This window comes from Solanum stenotomum, chromosome 2, assembly GCF_019186545.1.
Source record: "Solanum stenotomum isolate F172 chromosome 2, ASM1918654v1, whole genome shotgun sequence".
Classification (NCBI taxonomy): domain Eukaryota; kingdom Viridiplantae; phylum Streptophyta; class Magnoliopsida; order Solanales; family Solanaceae; genus Solanum; species Solanum stenotomum.
The window spans coordinates 19,452,370-19,473,579 of NC_064283.1; the positions used below are offsets into that span (position 1 = coordinate 19,452,370).

A 21,210-nucleotide genomic window follows, 5' to 3' on the forward strand; every position below is an offset into this window, starting at 1 on the left:
CATCAATTTTGCATTTTGCAGAATTTGATGATTATCCATGTCTAACTACTGTCCCTTCCAACACACTCCTTTTCTACTTTCTCCTAATATTCCACCCACTTTCCTTTTCTATGGGTATATTCTCAACTCTTTTTCACCATTAATGGCATATTAGAGCATCACAAACCCAAAAAAAGTTAGTGGAATTTGTTGTATTCTTAAAGGAGAATACTACTAAAAGCTTTAAGAAGCAATGGGTAGTGAAAACCAACAACAATTTCAAGAGAATCTTCTTCATAATCATCAGGAGCAGGAGCAGCAGCAGCAGCAGAGGAAGAACCGTTCTTTAAGGAGTAAAGCTGCGCACTTTGTATCTGATGTTGCTACTGTTATTCTTAACCCAATTTCTGATAAACCCCTAAAGCCCAGGCCACCACCTTTGCCTGTAAGTTTGGGGGTTCTTGAAAATTGGAATGATATTTGTATCTGTTTTGTTATTCTAAATCAAAATTTGATCTTGTTGGGGGTTTATAGTATGATTTTCTGATGATAATTTCAGCTCTTGAATACCCCAATTTGGAATTGATCAGAAATAACGGTTTAGGTTGACTATTATAGTGTATTGCCTAGGAGCATATAATCTGTGACCTTTAGCTGATCTTGGTAAGTTGTCAATTTTTGTCTAACCTAGTTTCTTTTCTAGCTAGGCCCCCCAACTTTGTATGTTTTTGTTGATTTTAGAGGGATTCAATTCAGGTCAAATCCTATTTTGTTTGTCTCCCTTTGATTTTTTCACAATAAGGTAATTGTTGGGTTGTCTAGTCTTGGAGGAAGAACAAGATATGAATAGGATTACAACATCATAAGCACTTCTTAGTATTCACTGCCCTTTTTACTGAAGATGCAGTGTAGATAACATCATTAATATTGGGGCATTTGAAATACATTATACTCTGAGGGCAAAGCAGCAGAGAGGTTTTGTGATATTCCCTACAGATTGTATGTTAATAGTTTTTCTTATATTTGTTTAGGAAGATGGATCTGATTCTGATGGAAGTAAGCATGAGTCAAATGCAGAGGGTGATGCCAAGGATTTAGTTGATGGTCCTGATACATCTTCTTTCTCGGCGTTCCTATATTCACTGTTGTCGACCACAGGATCTGAGAGTAAGCCTAACACTAGTGGAAAATATGATAAGCAAGATGATCGTGATGAGTCAATACCTGAACTTACAATGAGGGAACCTAGCAGAAGAAAAGGTATACTTTCCAGGGGTAAACATTCCCTCGGCAGAGCTCTTCACCAAGTTGCTAGACTAGGCGGCTTTAGAAATCAGGGTTCGGCAAAGGGCAGCTCTGAGATGGTGTTTGATGATGGAAGTAATTCTAAAGTTTCCGGAGATAATCAGATACCTTTGGAAGATATGAATAAGAAACCTCTTCTGAACAATCTTCCGGAAACTTCTGAGCCTTCAGTTCTCCTCACTGAGAAGGCACGGATTTATCTTTATGCTGCACTGCCTGTGCTTGTGCAGGACAGGAAGTGGGTCTTGTTATACAGGTTGGGATCCTGAGTTGTATTAAATTTGAATGCTCTTTGAGCAGCTTTACGCTTATTTCCTCTCCTATTTCCAATTTGTAGTAGATTTTAACTTCTAATTTCTATTTTGCCAGTACATGGAGGAATGGAATATCACTCTCAACTTTATATAGGAGAAGCCTACTCTGGCCTGGCATCAGTCTACTGGTAATTAACTGGTGACTTGTAAAGAGATATGTATTGCTCATTAAGAATTATGTTGCAGGAGTTACACATCAAAGAGTAGTTTTGATTTACATTTTGAACAATTGTTTAATTGCTTATGGTCTAGAATCTAGATGAACTAGAATTAATATTTTGTTGTCGATATGTGTGTGTATTTCACTTCTTGAAGAAACCACCAGATAATCTCCTTTCCTTTTATCAGTATCGAACTTAAAAAGGAGTAGAATCCCCGTGCTTTCTTGTATGTGGAATAGAACCCAGCTGTTTCATTAATAAATGTTCAAATATTCCAGAGTCTTGCTATCTTTTTATGCCCTAACTTATTAGTGCTGCTGTTGCAGTCCAAATCATATTTTCAGAAACCAAGTGTAGGTCAGTTAGATTATATATCTCTCACTAAAAAGACAAGGCGTTGTTTCATAACAAGATCTAAGCAATGCTTCTCTGTGCTGATAAACTCATAATATGGTAATTTATTCCTTCTGATATTTCTGGAACTCAAGTTTTCAGGGTTAGATATTTCTTTTCCGTATGCGTTAGTCCTTACTTGAGCCGAGGGTGTATTGGAAGCAACTTCTCTACCTTCACAGGGTAAGGGTAAGGCTGTGTACACACCACCCTCCCCAAACTCCACTCGTGGAATTACATTGGGTATGTTGTTGTAAGATTTCTGGGTTAGGCGTCATGGTTTGAAAAAGTAAAAATGATAGATCTTGGAATGGGAATGTCTCTGAAGTTCGATGTGTGCCGTTGTTGAAGTCAAAGGGCAGTATATTTGTCACTTTTGATTTTGATTTCTTGCTGGTTGCTCTTTTGGTATGAGTCTGAGACTCTGAGTGCTCTATCTCTCTGCATTATTGGAGTTAAAAGCATTCTTGTCGGTGTCTTTGCTTTTCCATCATTGTGAATGGTGGACATAGTCATTAAGACTTGAGACTTGCAAATTGTTAAATCTGGCACAAGACTCTAGTTGTGTTTCTCTCATGTTGTCCAAATCTTATAGGTTGTGGGGGACCATAATGGTGCTGTGTTTGGTGGGCTAGTTGATGCACCTTTAAAGCCAACAACGAAGAGAAAATATCAGGTAATTCTGAGCAGAATACTTAAAACATGTCACCTTTGCCTTTGAGTTTCCATTTGCCATCTTGATTTGATTTTGGTATTTGACAGGGTACAAATAATTCATTTGTTTTCTCAAATGTATCTGGCCAACCTGTCATATTTCGTCCCACAGGTATCTCTTTTTCCCTTGTACTTCTACCAGACGTTTAAAGTTTGGAAAACAAATTCCCATTCTTTGTTTTTGTTTGTTGATAGCAAATTTATTTAATGCATCGGGACGGGAGTGGGCTGGTCCAGCATGTCCTTATCCTTTTTCTTTTTGTGGTATTGATGATCAAAAGGAGATTTGAAATAGTGGTCCTCTTATGGGAAATCTTGGGTTTGAAACATTTTTAATCCATTGTTTACCTGATTTACTGTCATCTCAAGATACTGAAAATTTTAGCTGGTGATAGTAGTATAACTATACAAGCTATGAAATAGAGATTTCTTAGTGGATACTAAAGATGTAATGATCAAGAATTTTTGTATTTTCCAGAAACTAATCATTTATTCTCTCTGAAATCACTATTATCCCAATCCTGGCATGATTGGAACTGTTTCTGCTTCTGACTGTGATTATTCAGTTCCTTTTACTTTTTATGATAATGTTTTTCCATAAGCTGTTTGGAATTCAAATCAATTACTTATGACATGACATTGACATTGTCGCCTAAGTAGGTGTCAATCGCTATTTTACTGTCTGTTCCATGGAGTATTTAGCTTTGGGAGGCGGTGGCCATTTTGCTCTCTACTTAGATGGGGATCTGTAAGATTTCTTTGGCCTTCCTTTTGATCCTTATTTCATTGATTTATCTATGTATGCTTTTTGACTACTTCCTACTTAGTATCATAATGTCCTCCAACAAAGGGAGAAAAAGAGGAAAATCAAATGCCATACAGCCCCTTGGGAGAGTTACCTTTTTCCTCTGTCCCATTTTTGGTTGCCATGACAAGATTTTAAATTTTTTCCTTCTTAATGAACTCAAGTTCACAACTATCATCATCATCATCATGAATATCACCTTTTTGTCTTAATATATTTACTGTAGAATCAGATCTTATGATTCCAACTTATTCCCTCTATTGCCCATTGTTTAAAAAACAAGGGGAAAGCAAATTCTATTGAGTATGTTAAAGATATCTTTGACTCGGATATAGTAGCTCAACAAACTTCTACCTATATCCTGTTCAGTTTACAGAGTACAGGATGAAAGGACTAATTGTAGTTGACTTTTCCAGGCTAACAGGTTCAAGTGCAACATCAGAAACTTATGGTAATTCTTGTTTGGCACATACTGAAGACTTTGAAGTTAAGGAAGTTGAGGTAGTCTCGCAACTGTATCTCTGTATGTGTTTGCACGCATGCGGGTTTTGAGTTCTGCCTTGTCTGTGTCTCTATATGTTATATGTACATGTGTGTATCTGTCAGGGCAGTTTGTTTGCACTTAGCTCTATGAGAATTTACCTTTAAGAGTGCAATATGCATTTAACATGAGAAATTAACTTTGAATGTGATATGCAAATTTATCATGTGCCATGCAGTTATGGGGATTTGTATATGCTTCCAAGTACGAAGAGATGGTTTCGATTTTGCGAACAGAGACACCTGGAATTTGCCGCTGGTAAACACAGCGTTCAGCTGCTTGCCTTCCCGTCTAAATGATTGTTTCTGTTTGGTGCCCATGGTTGCGCACAGCACCACACGGAATGCAGGATAGGTTTTGTACATATCTTTTCACATGTTCAGCAACAATGCTACACTTGTATAGGTGTGTTTCTTAACATGTACAGTGAACCACTTTGATAAAATTCTCTTTGCTTCGGCAAATGAGAATGAATGTGAGAGCTAACTGAAAATATTCATTAAACTGTTCTCCAGAAACTGAGGCTTAACATGCTGTGATGCTGCTAATGATTTTTTTTTCTCCATTGGTGGTGAAATTAAGATTTCAGTAGACTTGTTGAGCAGGTGTTTGGTGTTGTGTATTTACATTGCGAAGAACCAAAGACCTTTCCGTTTCATGCCTTGATTTCCTCTTTTCGACAGTCGTATTTTTGGTAGAGACAAAACCACCTCGTGGTGTTGGTTCAAATGTCGTCGTGACTAATCCAATTTGGTATTTAGCGCTAAACTGTGTGAATGGATGAGTAAAATGTATAACACATATGGTCATTGCAACTATGCAGAAATCAATTCAATAGGAGGAAATTTGGTAAAGCCATTTTGGTTGGGATTATTTTACATTGTGTGAAGCTTAGACCTATTAGTGTAAGTAATTTTTCGTGTTAAATTCTATCCAAATTCCTCAACAGCAGATTAGCACCTTGCCTTATGTTTGATTTATGTCATATTCAGTTAGGTCACTCGTCTACTAGGTGTCATGTCTCATATTCGGGGCATTGGGTTGTCTTACTTGACCGAGTGAAATCACACAATTTCAAGACTCGAAACCACAAATTATTTGGCTGTCATACACAAACTGGCCATAAAAAATAACAAAATATATTTTTTACAAACATAAGGTCGACGACAACCAATAACAATGTCACTTGACTTACAAATACGTCTACACGCCTCAACATTAAAACATACTCCCTCCGTCCCTATTTACTTGTCCATATTTCCTTTTTTGGTTGTCCCTATTTAGTTGTCCATTTTGACAAATCAAGAAAGGACAACAAATTTTTTCCTATTATACCCTTATTTACACTTCTTGAAAATTGTAAAAGTGTATGTTGTTTCCCTCCAATTTATTTAACTTTAATTCAAATAAGTGGTTGTAATTTTGAAGTGAAAAGTTGTCATAAGGGTAAAATTGTAACTTCACTGTGCTAATCATTGTTGCCTTAATCTGTGTGCCATTTCTAAAGTGGACAACTAAAAAGGGACGGAGGGAGTATACAAAATCCTGACTACATCAATCAAAATAAGACAACCTTGGAAGAATGAAGTAAACCAATCAGTTGTTATTCAATATATTTTCAAGAAAATAATTACTACTAGGAATAATATTTATGTTCATTTTTATCTATCTATATTTTTATTTTTTACGAAAAAATAATTTTATTTATTTTAATATTAATTACTTATTTTTTAAAATTTAATATTAAACATCAATTAATAAAAATAGTATAGTAAATAGTCTTGTCAATCATTATTTTTTTAGTGCTTTATATCAAGTTTAAATTTAAATGTAACAAGTTAATCGAATTTCTTTTTATTTTGATTTCTGAAAAGAAATGTTTTTTTTTTTTGGTCAATATCAGTTTAACTGGAGCCAAATACTCATCTGAACACCGCATTGTTCCTACTTTCAACTCCATTTGGTCATTTGATATGAATTTTGTAGGCAGTTAACTGTTTGTCAAAATGTGTGAATGAGTTTTCCACTTCAACAACAAACAAGTTCATCGCCATTGTTGAGTGTGTGAAGTCGCCATGACAAGCTCGGTGGAGCTTACTCTTCTCATTGTCTATGCCCTTTCATTTTACCTTTTCATTATTCATCGATCTCTTCAAATTGCCCGCGGTATTCTTCTTCTCTCTATACCCATGTCTATATGTGTTTATGCTTTCTAATTTAAGGGTTGTTTGTTAACTTGTAACATATTTGCAGATCATTACGCCAAACTTTATGGACTTCGATCTGGTTGGATCTTTCATCGATTCAATGTATACTTAAATTGTTCAATACCCAATTTATATGAAGCCCTTTTCTTTTTTTTTGGTTCAATACCATTATATTTGCATCTGTCTCTGTTAATCTGCAACATTTGGTTGTTATTAGGATGTATCTGATGCTCAGTGGAGAAATTTTCGGGGAAATTTGATGATTCTTACGTTAGTGTTTGGTATCTTCACTCTAGTAGCTACCTCATGTAGAAAATATGGTCTAAAAGCAAAGGGAATGTCGGTTGTTTGGCTGATGGTTTCTTTGGTTTATTTGACATATCTCCATGGAGCTTGGTATGCTCTTTCGTTATTTTAGAAGTTGAAAGTATTTTGTTTTTCAATTATGGAGATCTGGTCGTTAGTAACTCTTTGTTTTGGCTGCAGCGTCTTATACATCTTGTCTATAGCTTCAGCTAATTTTCTCCTAGTAAAGGTTGGTATGATAGAACTTTTTAGTTGTTTTCTTATTTTTGTTTACTTTTGCAGTCCTTTTGTAAGAATATGCCATGAAATTTCGAACATCATGCAGTAGCTTGTGTGCAATCTTACCTTTTCTATTCTAATTGTCGGCATGGTCACAGCATTACAAGTGGCATGTTTTATTGTATCTAATACTTGTAGAATGAATGGATCATTAATGACATGTTTGGTTTCAAACACAGTTGCTCTAAGATATTTGGAATTTAACTGCTGATGTTTTCATTTGTTGCTAGAAATATGTATATATGCTGAATAGTTTCTCCGAAACCCAATTCCTCCAACTACTTTGCCACCTCATGAATTAAAGGGATAAAAAATAAAAAACTGGAGAGAAGGTAAGGAAATAAGAGGACTAGGCTGTGCTAGAGGAAATCTTGTTTGGTCAATTTCTTAGTTCAGACAATTGACACAACAAGAGTACTAATCAGGCGGTTAAGGGGTAATAAAGTTCTATGTATTTTCCTACTCTCCGGGTGTCCGTGCTCTTGTTGTTAACTGCTCCAGTCGCTTGATTTAATTATTGAAGTGATCATTGGAGTTCTGTTGCATTCAATGATCTGGAATGTTATGCCGTGCTAGTATTTTTTCTTGAGAGCTTCACTGTGTCAAGGTTAGCTGATATCTCTTTAGTGGATCAGCTTAACAATATACGGATTAATTTGATGGAGATATTTGTAGGGAGGGTATAATTTTATGTACGTACAAAGGAGGTCAAGTCAAATGTTGATATTGAATGATGTATAGAATGTGGCATTGCAGCTACACTCTATAAATTTGTAAAACCATTACTTGCTCCAGCCACGAATATGCATTGGTGTTGGCCAATTATTGAGATGAATATTTAAATGGTTAATGAAAGAAAATGTGAATTGCATTTGCTGTTGTAAAATAATTTGGGGAAACCTTAGTGCTCATAAGCTTATCAAGTGGGCCTTATGTGACTTCAGAACATGCAATAGATTATCTAACTTCGGTTTCAGGTAAACTTAACATTGTCAGGAAGGTGAATTCTCATTTTAGTAGGGGGAGATAGAATTATGGGAACTTCTCTAAAATCAGGAATCTGGTTAACTTTGTTTGGTTGGATTGGGTTTAGCTTTTCACGAGAGGTAGTTGACTATCATATCTTATCTTGATACGGAAAATGTAAGATGGTTATGCCACTACTTTTATATTGAATATATAAAGCTAAATTTAGGCTTTCATAATGAAGAAGATGTTTATGTTATTTGGAGTGCTGTATGCAGAGGTTTATTCTGTGCTCCTGTCTCTTTCCCACTTTAATGGGTAAAATGTCATTCTTACAGATGTATTTTCTGTATTGTGTATGCCAACATTGTTCACATTCCGTCTAAATAGTCCTCCATAACCAAAGAATTTTGTGATTCTGGTCTTTTTACATGATTCTGTATCTGCAGATATGCGGGAGAACAAAATTTGTTTTTCTGCTTTGGATCTTTAATCTTACATTCCTCATATGTAACCGTGTTTATGAAGGGTATCCATTTTCTCTTTTTGGGTAAGTTGTATTTCCTCAATTGTAGGTTGCATTCTATTGTGACAAAATTTTCTATTTCTTATTCGTTATTCAAGCAAATGTTTTCATGATTCTATGTCTGTGTTGTAGGCAAAATTGGGCATATTTGGACAATTACCGTGGCACTTTTAGGTGGCACATCTGCTTCAATTTTGGTAAAGAATCTGTCTTTTAATGGGGATTCAACTTGGCTGAATCCTTGAGTCTTATTCCAATCTTATTAGTTTCATTCCTTTTTTCAGTATAAACTATCAATGGGTTGACTAAAAAATTGCCCATTTTTATAAAAGAGATAATTTTTTGTGGAATTTTGGGAATCTATGTGTTGGTATGGTATTCACTAAGAAATGTACTAGGGAAGGAGAAGCTTTTATGAATGAATCCTATCTTGTTTTAGTAGAAGTAAAAATTCATTCTCCCCAGGGCATTGATCTAGTTGTAAGAGCGCAGCCTGTGAAGTGTGATACATGGGCACATACATCATGGGTTCGAACCTTGCATGAAACAAAACTTGGTATTTAAGTGGAGAAGAGTAGAGGGGTAAGCCCAAACCATGCTCCACAGGACCTTGGGGATCTCTTGGTTATTGGAAAAAAAGTTGGAAGTACAAATTCATTAAAAAGGTTACTTCATATCAATATTTGGGCCCACTTGTGTTTAAACATTATAAAGAGTCAAGACCTTCTTAATTTTTTTGATGGAGTAAAGAGAAATTAATGATGGGGAAAACCCCATATACAAGTGGTATACCAAAAAAGTAGAGTAACCGATACCAAATTATGGTTCTCCCCAAAAATAAACGCAATCATCTATACACATAAGAACCTCATGGGTACACCAAAAAGCTATGTTGCTCCGACTTTCCAAAAATGTCAACGGCTGCGTGTTGGATTCTCCAAATGTAGTGATATTTTGAGAATCCAACACGGGTCTGGTTGCATTTTCGGAGAGTCTGAGCAACATAGCCAAAAAGTCAGATCTTGATCAATTTTGGTCACTAACTAGAGCCCAAAAAGGAAATACTAGGTCACTAATGCATATCATGATAAGAGACAAATATGACAGTAAAATAATGAGAAAAGTACAACTTAGTTATGGTTTGTTGAACACATTATCAATCATCATCATCTTTTACATGAATAAACAACATTTTAGAAGTATCTGTGCTACACAGTTCTCTTGGTTGCAACTTTATGTCACTGAAATATAATGATAAAGTTTTTAATAATAATAGGAATCCTCACATACAAGTTATGTACCAAAAGATAGAGAACCTACAGTAAAATATGATTCTTTAATCTTTACAAAGTACACCCAATCTTCATTATAAAGTGGGACCTTGCGGATGGCGCTAAAATGAAATTAGAAACTATACCTCATATGAGCAAATCAATATCTACACCATCATAAACCTCGCCTATTCTTCTCCTTCCACAGGGCCCCCAGCCCCCTACCCACATCGGAGCTAGTGGCTCAACATCTCATTGCCTGCCAAAGTGGAATTTTTTGTTACTTCGACAAAATTTTAAGATTTTGCCTTGTTAATTACCAAAGGATGGACCTCATATATGCTTTACTTTAGAAACCAAGGTGCTTTGAATGCTCACTCTTCTGAAGACAAAGTTGATGTTGATCATACGTCCATACTGAAATCTGATTTTTTTTGGCGGAAATAAGTTTAAGTTTGTTTTCTTCTACTAAACACTAGAACTTTTTACCTGTTGCTTACAACTGCAACCATGAGAACAAAGCAAGTGAATGTCCTATGCTCTTTAACCAAAATCTATCTTTTTCAGTTATCCTGCGAATGATTAGCTTTGGATATGACTACCATTGGGCAAATTACTCGAATCGGTTTGACAAAGAGGTTAGTTTGCTACCTGAACTATTTTAATCTTTTTGATAACAACCTTATAGATCTCCTCCACTTTGGCTAAACTCACTTGTGCTTGAAACCAACCTTTTTTTAATTCTGAGACTTTTCTCCTATCAAAGGCATTCTTTCATGGGCCAACATCTGTTGATTCTCATAAATGAAAAGCTGTTCTTACCATCAGGTTGCAAGATTTAGACCATTGACAATACCTTTCTACCTTGAAATGGTATAGCTAGATCTCATTAATCATTTAGATTGGAGTCAATCTCTGGCTAATTCATATGTACAAAAATGTAGGATAGTACCTTGTCAGTTTAGCTGGTTGCATTTTGTTCTCGGAACATCTTTCAGCTGATCATTCTAGATGCCTTTGGGAATCAAGATTTCTTTTTGGTACTTTGCTTGGACACTCTATATATAATGTGATACAGGAAAGGAAGTCATTTTCTTTGGTCGAATGTACTTTACAGAACCATCATATGAATCCTTCTCCAGCTGTACTTTACACTCTGATAAGTAATAAAGACACCACAAGCTTACTGTATGCTTGACATGCATTCTTAAAAGAACTCATATGTGCTAACTTATGGCAAGTAATACTAGCAATTGCTGATCTGAGAAACTTTAATTCAGATATCACTTGACAATACAAAGATGCTAAGGTATCTACTGAAAATGCTATAACTTCTTTATGTCCTTGTTGCTAAAGAATCATGTTTTCCTTTAGTAGCATCCTTGGACATTATTTATTGAAGAATCTTTATTCCGAAAGCACCTCTTCATAAATACTCATGTCAAGTGAAGTAGTGAAATCTGGCAATTGATTCTCGGTGTTTAGTTCATTCTCTTAATTGTTCTATAGCAAGATTACCACTTCATGCAAGTGATCGCCAAACAAAAAAGATCTTGTTCATCTCTTGTGATATTTAGTACTTGTGGTAATTGCAGAAGCACATCCAACGCTGCAGTAATTGTTCTTCTGGTAGAACATGCTACCAGCTATTGCAGGTTAGTTAGTGATTCAAATTCTGGATTCAAATATTTGGTCACATCTCTACAAACTTCTGATGGAGCCATCTTCTTACATTCCTCCTCCTCCTTTGGCAGGAGAGAAGTCTTGAGAATGGCAAATTCTCCTTCACTATATACTTGTGTTATCTGATTTATGCACCTCTATATATTGCTGGACCAATTGTTAGCTTCAACGCATTTGCTTCACAGGTAATCATGATTCTGTAGTTATATTTTTTCCTTGTTTATATCTTTATACTTGTGCTGAAGATACTCTTCTACGGTGTTAACAATACGTGCAAAAATGCTGTCGACTGCATCGTCTTCATTCTCCTCTATATTAAGGGTCATTGGTAGTTCTCATCAGTGAGATATAGCAGAAGGCGGGACTGATAAGAACTATTGACATATTGTGATTACAGTCATGGTCTTTTCTGCTAAATCTTGAATCTGTTCTTACTTCTTATTGTCTGTGATATTTGTCCAATACCTGCTTGCCTCAGTGCAATGCTGAGTAAAATTTTGAATCAGCCACTTGTTTTGTTCCAGCACTATAACCTTCTTTTATAAAGAGCACAACTGTCCACAAATGTCATTGTTACTTGATGTCTTGTCATTGCAGCTTGATACTCCCCAGAAGACGCACTCATTGAAAAAAGTGGTGTGGTATGGACTTCGTTGGGTTTTTAGCCTGATGCTTATGGAATCAATGACACATTTCTTTTACTACAATGCATTTGCCATTAGGTGAGGTTATGTAATTCAGATCACTCTGATTGCTTTAAACTAAGCTATGATGTTATTCTGGGTGACTGATTTATCTGTAAATTTGCAGTGGCACATGGAAATATTTATCTCCTTTGGACATCTTCATCATCGGGTATGGAGTAAGTGTTTGTATTTAGAATTTTTGAGCTACTTAAGTCTTCGACTGCCTTAGTAAGTGCTTATTCTGTTTATATTCATAGAGAAAAACGTAAATGAAAACACTTCAAACTATTTCTCGTACATATGGAGAAGTTAGTGACAGTTCCCTCTTGAAGTGAGGAAAAAAGTCTCTATTGAGTGGTAATACTCTGAAAGAATAGACTTACTCTCACTCATGATACGTAGAACTTCAATTTGTGATGTGTTGCTTCATTGATTTTTACAGTTCAGATCCAGTATGTTCAAATGCTTTGCCAATGTTTGTTTGAATAAGTGTTATTCGCTCAATGAGTCTCTGTAATTCAGACAACATCCATCTCACACAACTTTTATGTTATGCCATTAAAGTGCCAAGGCATGCCACTCTTTGCCATTTATTGCATCTCATTGATATAAGATGATCCTTTGGATCGCTGGTTTCCAGAAAATAGGATGTACGATTCATGTAATGACTTCATGACAAAGCAGGTATTGAACTTCATGTGGCTCAAGTTTTTTCTGCTTTGGCGCTACTTTCGCTTCTGGTCACTGGTAATTTTGTTGAAATTGTGCTTTTATTACTTTCTGTAGCTTATACTCCTTTTGCTTCTCTTTATTTTGGAGGATGATACTTTATTTGTTTGGGTTTCTTAGCTTGTTAATATGTATTTGTTTGTAGATCAATGGTATTGAGGCTCCTGAGAATATGCCTAGATGTATAAATAATTGCTACAACTTGGAAAGTTTTTGGAGAAACTGGCATGCCTCGTTTAACAAATGGCTTGTTAGGTGCTTTCTCAACTCATCTAGCTTTATCTGTGTGATCCTGCACTGACCCAAAATTTTTATTTGATGTCTCTACATTTAGATATATGTATATTCCTCTTGGGGGTACTCAGACGAAGCTGTTAAATGTGTGGGTTATCTTCACATTTGTTGCTGTATGGCATGATCTAGAGTGGTACTGCTCCTGAATTTCATCAACCTCCACTTGTGCTACAGTATCAAACTCTGTCTTTATTTGGGTACTTGTTGGTCATTTGGCTTCAGGAAACTTCTTTCTTGGGCGTGGTTGACCTGCATATTCTTTATACCAGAAATGATTGTGAAGTCAACAACAAATACTTTGAAGGTACTTCCATTTGAGTGTTAATTCAACTCCTTTCCTTTTATACAGTTAACTGAATAGTTTTTCCCAACAAGTAAATTATCTTTTGTTGTTGTGTCATGTTACTGATCTAATTGTACTGACTAGGTGGAAAGTTCTGTTGGGAAGTTTCTGTATCGTGAACTTAGTGCTGTTGCCGGGGCTGTCACCATCACTTGTCTCATGGTATGCTGCTAAGAAAATGATGGATTGCTTGTCTTTATGCATTTATCATACTAAAGTTATCCTATCGTTGTATTATGTATTATGTATTTAACCAAGTTAATAGTAAGTTAAGGTTTCTAAAGTACTAAAAGAAGGTCAACTTTATGTATGACAGAAAGAAAAAAACAAAAGAAACACTACTGCTTCAGAATGATCAAGTTTTTCAATGGATAATTCAAAATAGACTAAATAAAAGAAACAGGACAGATAAACTTTTTGGATTTTGCTGCGTATAATCAATTGAATAGCTGAAGATGTTGTTACGTCATTTTTTGTCTTGTGCCCACATATGATGACAAGATTATTGTGCATAAAGTGCATGCTGTTCTAGTATGGAATGCCTAGCAACAAAGATGCATGTTACCTTCTGGAAAGTGGGATGAGATAATTCAAACTTCAGATTGACCATTCCATCGTGGGAGAATGAAGCAGTTGAACATGACACCTGTTTTTGCAATTCCATTGGACTACGTGTTACTGAATACAATTAGGAACACTTGAGGCTGAAGATGCTAGATTCAATTCTTAATAACACTTTCTTTTTCTTGTATAAGGTTGCCAATCTTGTTGGTTTTGTCATTGGATCATCGGGGATCAATTGGTTGCTCTCTAAATTTCTCCAGAAAGAAGGTACTGTATGGTTTATAATTTTTTCCTGGACATTCACATTACCACTAGAATGATGAAATTTTCCTTTTTTTCAGGACTACCTACTCTTGGTGGCATGTTTATTACGTTTTACGTTGGAACTAAGGTGACTCTCCAGATATATCCAATGATTTACTTTTGAATTTCTCAATGCATGTTGATTATGATTTGAATTTGAGAGTGCAGTGTAATTTTGAATCCTCGGTGCATATTAATCATGATCTGAATCTGATAATGCAGCTCATGTTTCATATCTCTGATGCCAAGAAAAAACACATCCACAGCAGATGACACACAGGTTCATTCCTGGGCAAACAGAACAGAAACAACATGATACAAAATCCATTAGCATCTCATGAGAGGACCCCATCAGTAGATAGTACTCTGTCATTTTTGAGGAATTCGTTTTCACCTTGAATTAATCCCTCAACCAACTACACCTCTATCCCAAACTAGTTAAGAGTTTTTTATTTCTATTTTTTTTTTATCCCATACTAGTTGCAGTTGACTATGGGCCCATTTGGAAGGTTACTTTGTAGTTGGATTTGGTATAATAATAGAAGTATACTTTCTTTGGGCAAAAGGTCAGAATCAAGCATATGAAGCTTGATAACTTCAAACATTCGCATCTGAAAGTGTGGCCTTGTGAAGGCTAAACATGACATGTTCACCTAATGTGTATAACCGCTTTTAAGTTGGTATAAAGTAGTAGTTGTCAAATATAGAAACTAACAAGGCTGGGTTGGTTTGTTCTAACTTATGATCCAGACAAGAGAATAACTGCATTGAACCATGAGTGGTTTCGTGAATATCCTCTCCCCATATTGAAAGAAAACATGCCTGTTTTTCCTGCACAAGATGATCATTGGAGAAAGGAGCTGAAAGAAAACATGCCTGTTTTCCCTGCACAAGATGAAGATGATGAGCTGAAGCAAGGTTCGAGTGATAGCACAAATTTACCATGATATTTGTGATCTCTGATATTCTTGCTAGCTATCTTGAGCCCAATTATCGTGCATTGTCTAGGTCGTCTATATATAAGTCATTAACATCTTCAATCCAAAGTACATCCATCTCAGATTCACCTCTAGTCTCTCCTACTGCAACAAGTCTCAATAGAGAAGTCAATACAGATCCTTGGCCTGTAAAACTAGCGTGACCCTGTTAGAGAAGTCAATATAGATCCTTGGACAGTGCGTAAAACCAACATATATAGAATGTCAAAGGATAAAATCTTGAGAATAATGAAAATATGTACTAGGATGGTCAGCATATATAGTTAACCTTCCTTCACATTCAGCAATCTTTTAAGCATTGTCCTGCGTCCATATATTATGCAACAACTTGAAAGAATTTTTCCTGAATTTTAGCAAACGCTCACCAGTAAATACGAGGAAACAACAACTCCAAATTCAAACTTTCAATTAGCAAAAAGAAAAACGATCACAGCAAGAGAATTCTTAAATAGGGAGCAGACATATTATTTATAAATAGACACAACCTGTGTACCTGGAAGGAGGTTTCCAGGTCTAGACTACACAACGAATGAATAGAGACTATCTGTGGGCACCAGACCAGAGAGAGGAGTAATGACTCCATGCTTTGTCAACCAACCTCTTGAGAGGTAGACGCTAGCTGTTCGTGGTGCAACAAAAAAATTGACACTCTCACGACTTTGGTAAGCAAAATGGATCTAGCAAGTAATAACAACACTAAAAAGCACGCAAAATATAATACCTGCTGCTTTTCTACACGCAACATACACCATCATTTTTAAACAAAGCGAGCTACTAATAGATATAAAGCTTAACACATATGGAAGTGAATCTGGCAAAGCTGGCATCATTAGAGATTATAAAGGGGATATAATAATAGCATACACAGTTTCTGTGAACTGCAGCGTACAGTAACAACATGACAGAAACAGTACTGCTAGACATTGCTTTAGAGAAGCTAACCAAGTTGCAGATACCCTAGCTAAGTATGCCTCTTCACACAATGTGTGTCTACATTTCAAGAGCTTCCCAAAGATGCAAAAGGCCCTTACCAACTATATATACAAAGTGCAACTTCCTAGTATTAGAAATTTACAATAAGATACGACAAAGCTAACTTCTTTCATCTCTTGTACTCTGTAGAGTAGATTAGGCTGGAATGCGTGATCCTACTCTCTATCGTTTTGACTGGTCTGGTTCATCAGTCCAATGTTATATTTCAAGGTCACCTTTATAAACAAGAAAAACGTACCTTTCTCATATAAACTTAGTGTAGTTGTAAACGAATTTATGTAACTTCTCGAGTGAGTTGTATTTAATTTATAAGATAGTTATTTGATAGATTCACTAATATCTTTAATATGATTGTGTGAAGCGCGGTCAAGTTCAGTGAACAAATAAAATGAAACATGCTCAACATTTAGATTTTGATCAAAGTTGACTAGTATGTGCACAAAATATATAATGGCATATGAAAACTTACATTGTGTATGAGAAAATTATGATAATTAACCATATAATGGCACAAATAGTGGCATATAACTCCTTTCCCATTTTTTCTCGCTTAATCATCCACTGGTTTCAGATGAACAAGTTAGATTCCACATATACAAAATATACTCCCTCTGTCTATTTTTTACTGTCATGGTTTTCCTTTTTAGAGTCAAACGATAAGAACTTTGACTAACATTTTACTATATATTTTTTTCATCATATTGATATGCAAAAAATTGCAATTTATAGTACTTTTCGTATAGTTTTTGAATATATAATTTTTTTGTTTAAAATATCAAATTAATGTAATCTAATTTAACTTTGAAAATTAGTCAAATTAACTTTAGAAAAGTGCAACATGACAATTAAAAGTGGACGGAGGGAGTATTATTTTGTAGACATCAAAACTTTATGGGACTCTACAAGATGAGTTTAATTTCAATTAGAGTTCGACTTCGTGTTCTTCTTCAAGCACTGTTTCTTCTTTATGTTCGTCAATTTTGAGGTGAATTTTATCAAATATATATGTAAAACAAAATATATCATATACATAAAAAAAAAGTTCAATTATATATAATGAACATATCATAGACATCTAATCATTAAGTACATATCAGATACATATAAGAAACTAAATCAGATTCATAAAAGAATTGTTCAGACACACAAATATACCTAATTAATCATTACTTAAGTATACAACAGATACATATAGAAGAAACTACATCAGTTACAATGCATAGAAGAACGGTTCAAATACATGGAATGAACAAATCAGATGCATTTGATCATTAAGTATATATTAGATACATAGAAGAAACTATATCAGATACATAAAATAACAGTTCAGTCACACAAAAATCCACATTTCAGAAGAAGTGTAAGTTTGATGATTTTCTCCTTAATTTATGTCTTTCAGTTACATTTCTTATTTAGATACACTTAATTATATGTATCTAGTTAAGATGTATCTGAGATGCGAAATATGATAAGATTGATAATCATATATCTATCTATATTACCTTAAAAACATGAACTCCCAGACTTGAATGTTGAATTACTATAATACCCAATTTATTTATTTATTAATTTAATTAATTTTATTATATTGAAAGTAGATACCTTTTCAAAGTAAAGGATTGTGACTTTTTCAATGAGATGTGACTTTCCAAAGGGTTGTGACTTTTTTGACAGGTTGTGACTTTTTCAATGAGTTGTGCCTTTTTCAAAGGGTTGTGAATTTTTCGATAAGCAATGACTTTTTCGAAAGGTTGTGACTTTTCGGAGAAGGCACAATTAACACCTATCCATACTACTATTTGGTAGCTATAAATAGAGGGATTTCCTCAAACTTTTAAACTACAATTTCTTTAAGTTCTCTACTCTTCTTCTTCTTAAAAAATCTCAAGTGTTAATTGCAAAAATTGATTCAGTTAGAAATTCAACGAAAGCCGACGTTCCTCATAAGAAAGAGTTGGTGAAAAAATTGTAGCAAATCATTCATCAAATCACACTCGTATGTTTTCTTACCATTTTCATTAGTTAACAGTGACGAATTTTTTTGGGAGAGACAATAATATTAAATAGATATGAAAAAAGGCATATGATTTTGGTAAGATATTTCTTCTTTGTTTTTTTATTTTTATTCTTTTCCCTCAAACAAAGGAGTTTCTTCCTATTTTTTCTAAAATAATGGGTATCAACGTAGTCCATTGAATTATTAGTTTTGATGTTAAATTCACTATTTCAAAAATAGTTTTTCACTTTTATTTATAATATGATAACATACCCATGATAATAATTATTTTTAATAGATATGTATGTAAAAATGAACGGAGAAAGTAAAGTGTTGGTGGTAAGAAATTTAAATCAAATGGAACACTAGAGTGAATATAGCATGAACATATATTTTCATCTTCCTTCTTCATTGGTTATGTATTGTTCCATATAATCTTTCTTTATATCACAAGATACACTCCTTACTAGCTATATAAAAATAGATAAGAAACTAGTGATTGATCATAAAATGATCTTAAATCAAATTAATGATTCTATGAATAATACATTAAATTTTACTATTGAAAAGTTTAATATTTTATATCATGATACAACTTCTATAAGATACTAGATACTTTCATTAGACAACAATTATATGATATGTATGCAGCAGAAAAAAGGAGAAGACTACAATTCCACAAAGATAAGGTAGAAACTTAATCAAATAAAATATTTTTCACCATAGGTGATGTTATTCATATATTAAAATTAAATTATTCTACTTATTTATATATAACCATCATTCATGATAACAACCAAGTAATACTTATGGTAATCCTTATTAGTGGCATGGACATACTAAATTTCAAGTATGAATATTTAAGACAAATTTTGTACGTAAATGATGTACATCATTTATGTTCATAACCTCAAGAGGAAAAACTATTGATGACATTTTTTGAATGGATATTTTATTCTATTTTGTTGGTTAGATTTGTTTACAAAATTGAGTGAAGTAAGAAATAATATTATTAAAGAAATGTCACTTTCTCTCATATTTAAACTTTTAATGTATTTTGAAATCTTTCAATGATATCTGGTCATTTTGATCTCAAAATACAAGTAGCTCTATGACAATATATATTAATAATTTAAAAACACTTGTCCTATGTTCGTTCAATTATAATTATTTACTAAAAAGTTTTAATTTAGTAATATTAATTATATTTTACAACATCATATACTATATATATGATACACATGTGCAACACACGTGCAATGAAACTAGTATTATTATAAGTGGGAAGCTCCAAAGTGAAAAGTTGAATTACCATTTTGCCCCTCTACTAAATTAAAATTTGGTTAAATATAATATTTTAATTACATAATGGTAGAATTTGAAGTCCTTAAGCCCTTTAATAATTAAATTATCATTTTCTTGATAAATGAATACATTGATATTGCTTTTAATCGTAATCATAAATCTCATACTGGAAGAATTTGAAAAGTTATGATATGAAAAGTCATTATATGAAAAGTCATTCATCACTTTAATGTAGAAATCAATTTCAGAATTAAAATTTGAATTTAAAGGGTCATTTCATAATGCTATTTAAGAACCATCTTACAAAGATTGAAGCTCTTAATAGGAAATCGAATTAAGGAAATTGCACAATTCAACATGAGAAGATAAGAGAGTTAGAAGTTGCAAGTGAGGATAACCAAAAAAATGCTGAAAATTGGTAATCAAGAAGAAAAAATAGCAGCGAAAAAAAAGAGAATAAATTTAATACATGTGTAGTATTAAACAGTGAACAATACGTCTTATTTTGATATGTTGATATTGTTGTCTCTAACAATAACAAAGTTTTCTTTTCAGAGCATGAGGACTTTCTTTGCAATATTCTCAACTTTTGTTCTTGCTTTCTTTCTCCATTATAGAATTTTTCTTCCATGAAGCATTTAGAATTGTATGGGTGTTGGACTTTAAGTATAGATATCAATTTAAGGTATATGTAGAAATTTTCTTATTGTGCATCTAAATGATAACCATTAATCATTTTTGTTATTCATTTTTGCACATACTAATATATCATATGTTTGGACCTAATAACTTAAAAATGTAACTCATTATTTTAGTTACCAAACTAAATTTTGCAGGTTCATCAAATGTCTAATCATTTGACATACAATAAAGAAGTTATTTGAATACATTGATTATTCATCGATTTTAAATTATATTTTTTGTTTGAATAGCTTGTGATACTGATTATAATGTGATTTTGACAGTAATTCATACTTTCACAGGACTCACGTGCAAAGCACGTGTCCAGGACTAGTATTATAAACTCACGAAAAATGAAGTAATTAGCTCCTAAACTATTAAGATTCGTATTGTTTTTTACCCATTAACTAACATCTTCAGCAAGTATTAGAAACTTATCTACTATTCTACTTCCTAGGTCATCCACAACACAATCTAAATTAGAAATACTAGAAACCACTACTAGTAAAAACAAGAAAGCCCAAATTCAAATGGCATATTCCAACATAAAAATAAATGAAAAAAAATATAACTAGCTTACTCTCACGACCCAAACCGTAGTGATTGACACCCACACAAATTCTCCGGTGGGAGAACCATTACTACAACCTAAACAAAAATATTTTATGAAAACTAAGGCATTTAAAGATACAGAAGCAGGTTTAATTGACTATAAAAATGGAGTCCCCATAAACTCCAAGGTTTTAACAAACAACTAACCAAACTAATGCGCAAGAACAACCCCAAGAACCTGAAAGTCATTGTACCAAAACTCTACTAACGACAAGTCTAAGAACAAGGGGTACAACCCTGAAACTAAACAAACACC

At 33.9% G+C, this 21,210-nt stretch overlaps 2 protein-coding genes across 2 annotated transcripts; both read left to right on the forward strand.

Annotated features, from left to right (window-relative positions):
* The first annotated feature begins 74 nt into the window (after positions 1-74).
* On the forward strand, positions 75-4,751 carry LOC125855546 (uncharacterized). The gene is made up of 8 exons (XM_049535276.1): positions 75-424; positions 1,011-1,540; positions 1,654-1,726; positions 2,748-2,828; positions 2,915-2,978; positions 3,527-3,614; positions 4,088-4,172; positions 4,391-4,751. Exons 1-8 carry the CDS (start codon positions 233-235, stop codon positions 4,472-4,474), a joined length of 1,197 nt encoding a protein of 398 aa, XP_049391233.1. The 5' UTR covers positions 75-232; the 3' UTR covers positions 4,475-4,751.
* Positions 4,752-6,140: 1,389 nt separating this feature from the next.
* On the forward strand, positions 6,141-15,044 carry LOC125855591 (membrane-bound O-acyltransferase gup1). The gene is made up of 19 exons (XM_049535330.1): positions 6,141-6,378; positions 6,466-6,521; positions 6,637-6,815; positions 6,906-6,954; positions 8,420-8,520; positions 8,629-8,693; positions 10,335-10,405; positions 11,363-11,422; positions 11,522-11,635; positions 12,048-12,172; positions 12,261-12,312; positions 12,821-12,883; positions 13,011-13,120; positions 13,200-13,292; positions 13,382-13,463; positions 13,587-13,664; positions 14,258-14,333; positions 14,408-14,457; positions 14,592-15,044. The coding sequence occupies exons 1-19, from the start codon at positions 6,288-6,290 to the stop codon at positions 14,640-14,642; spliced, it is 1,566 nt and encodes a 521-aa protein (XP_049391287.1). The 5' UTR covers positions 6,141-6,287; the 3' UTR covers positions 14,643-15,044.
* Positions 15,045-21,210: the final 6,166 nt, after the last annotated feature.

What these genes read in the sequence shown, in the direction of transcription:
- LOC125855546 (XM_049535276.1), top strand. Translation starts at nt 233, where the DNA reads ATGGGTAGTGAAAACCAACAACAATTTCAAGAGAATCTTCTTCATAAT. An exon ending in AAGTGGGTCTTGTTATACAG is followed by an intron (nt 1,541 to 1,653) that starts GTTGGGATCCTG and finishes CTATTTTGCCAG; the next exon opens with TACATGGAGGAATGGAATAT. An exon ending in CTCTACTTAGATGGGGATCT is followed by an intron (nt 3,615 to 4,087) that starts GTAAGATTTCTT and finishes TGACTTTTCCAG; the next exon opens with GCTAACAGGTTCAAGTGCAA.
- LOC125855591 (XM_049535330.1), top strand. Translation starts at nt 6,288, where the DNA reads ATGACAAGCTCGGTGGAGCTTACTCTTCTCATTGTCTATGCCCTTTCA. An exon ending in GCACATCTGCTTCAATTTTG is followed by an intron (nt 8,694 to 10,334) that starts GTAAAGAATCTG and finishes TATCTTTTTCAG; the next exon opens with TTATCCTGCGAATGATTAGC. An exon ending in TAAATTTCTCCAGAAAGAAG is followed by an intron (nt 14,334 to 14,407) that starts GTACTGTATGGT and finishes CCTTTTTTTCAG; the next exon opens with GACTACCTACTCTTGGTGGC.